Below are 1,965 nucleotides of genomic sequence, written 5' to 3' on the forward strand. Positions count from 1 at the left end.
AGAGGCGAGGAGAGGAGAGGAGAGGAGAGAAGGAGAAGAGAAGAGAAGAGAAGAGAAGAGAAGAGAAGAGAAGAGAAGAGAAGAGCAAGAAAAGATAGCTGCGTTCTTACCACGTGTGCCAGCCCGCTCCGCCTGCGCTCCGGCGGGTCCCGCGGCCCCCGCGCTGACCATGGGGAAGACGACGCCTCGGAGGGGAGCCCGACTCTCATCTCCGGCCCTGAGTCCGAAAGAAGGGGGGAAAGCCGAATTATGCAAATGCGGATCCCTGCGATGGGGCTCGGGTTACGGCCCCCGCCGGTCCCTGAGGTGAGGCACCCACCGGCGGCAAGCGCGGGCGCGGCGACTGCTCGCGCTTCGCTCCTCTCTGCGCACGTGGGCGGACTGGCAGGCGGGCAAGTTGCCCGGGCCGCCCCGCGACTGGCGCAGCCGGCAAACCCGCCGGCGGTCGCTGCGCGCCGCCCCGAGGGGGAGCTCCTGGACGCCCGAGTGCCCGGCCAGCAGGGCGTGGAGGGCAGGACCCGGGCCGGGGGGAGGGGCAGGGGTGCCTGAGCGAGGGAAAACCGCGAGGTCTTCGGCTGCCACCCTTCCGGGAGGAGTAGGCCAATGGAAGGCGGGTGGAGGAAGGAGCCCCATCAAGGAGTCTTAAAAGCACATTAGAGTAAATGAGAGTGACTGACCCTCTGAAATTCTTCGGAGCTTTCCAAGGACTCACACCGCCCCCTAAGAGCTACGCTGCACCAGCCCGTGGTGCGCAGGGAATGGAGTGGGGGCGGGGACGGGCAGCAGCTGCGGGGAGGCCGGGGAATGCCTGGGGCCAGTCCTGGGAAACCTTTATTGAATCTTCTCTGAAACGAGTCAGTAGATAACTCTCGTAACCTTTGTTTTTTTGAGTGTCTCTTGAAGTACCAACCCTTAAATTTGGGTAGTGCAGGTCATGGAACAGAATCAAGGCGCACTCTTTCAAGCCAGCCACCCTGTGGATAACCTCAGAAAGCTAAAGTGGCTTGCCTAAAGTCATGTAGCTGGTAAGTGGTCGTGTCCAAACTTGCAGCCGGGTCTTCTGAATCCAAGTACAGCACACAGTTGTCGCTACATAGTGCCCTCAGGAAAACCCAGGTCTGAAAAGTGAACAGTTCTTTGAGGATTGGGAGCCTGACTCAGCCCGCTAGGGAAGAATCAAGCCACCTCCGCCAATTTCATCTCCTTTCTTTGGCGTGTCTGAGGAGAGCAAAGCTGAGGTCAGGGTTTTCTACAGGCAAGGAGGAAGGGACTGTCATTGACACGCCCGCTACCCCCTGTAAAGGGAGAATTTGAGTTTCTGGGCTCTCCAGACTTAGATTGTGAATGGAATAGCCAGGCTGGCACAAAGCCAGCATACTAATAGGCGCTGTCATAAGAGGAGCCAGCCCCACAGTATCCTTCCTGGAGACAAGAAGAGGTGAGAGAAGAAAGAAGTGCGGACAAATAAAAACTTCACAGGGTTTACTGAGCAAGATACTGTGCTGGAGGTGGAGGGGTGTGGGGATGGAGAATGTGAGAGTTCAATACAAACATGTACCATGGTCCCTACTATTAAGCATTTGAACTTTTTTGTTTTCACTTTCTTTAAAATAGAGCTGTAAACATGCCCAAGTAAATGGGGCACTCCAAGATGTATCAGGGCTATTAAAAGAGTAGCAAACTCATGCCAGATTCCAATTTGCTTTGTCCAGATTCCAGAGCCGGAAAGTAAAATAGCAAGGATGCAGTGAAGCCCTTTAGTAGGCTTACTCCTGGGTTGCAGGAGAGTGTTTGGGGTGACAAGCAGGGGTGGCAACCTGAGGGTCCTAACTGGACCCCAGGGTCCCCTGAGTGATTTTCAGGGTTTTTTTTTTACCCAGATTTGAAATTCTCATTTACAATGTGGTGACAGGATCACCATCAGTCAAGTGGGATGTCACAAATAATTTGTTAATATTTGTGTTT

General features: G+C 54.8%; 1 protein-coding gene across 1 annotated transcript in view; it reads right to left on the reverse strand.

The window, feature by feature from the left end:
- EGR2 (early growth response 2) overlaps positions 1 to 223 on the reverse strand; it is a 9,198-nt gene extending 8,975 nt beyond the window's left edge. The window contains 1 exon segment of the mRNA XM_017877566.1: positions 111 to 223. Within this exon segment, the coding sequence (XP_017733055.1) occupies positions 111 to 209 (99 nt within the window). The 5' untranslated portion in view covers positions 210 to 223.
- Positions 224 to 1,965: the final 1,742 nt, after the last annotated feature.

This window comes from Rhinopithecus bieti, unplaced genomic scaffold (genome assembly GCF_001698545.2).
Source record: "Rhinopithecus bieti isolate Rb0 unplaced genomic scaffold, ASM169854v2 scaffold_10351, whole genome shotgun sequence".
NCBI lineage: Eukaryota > Metazoa > Chordata > Mammalia > Primates > Cercopithecidae > Rhinopithecus > Rhinopithecus bieti.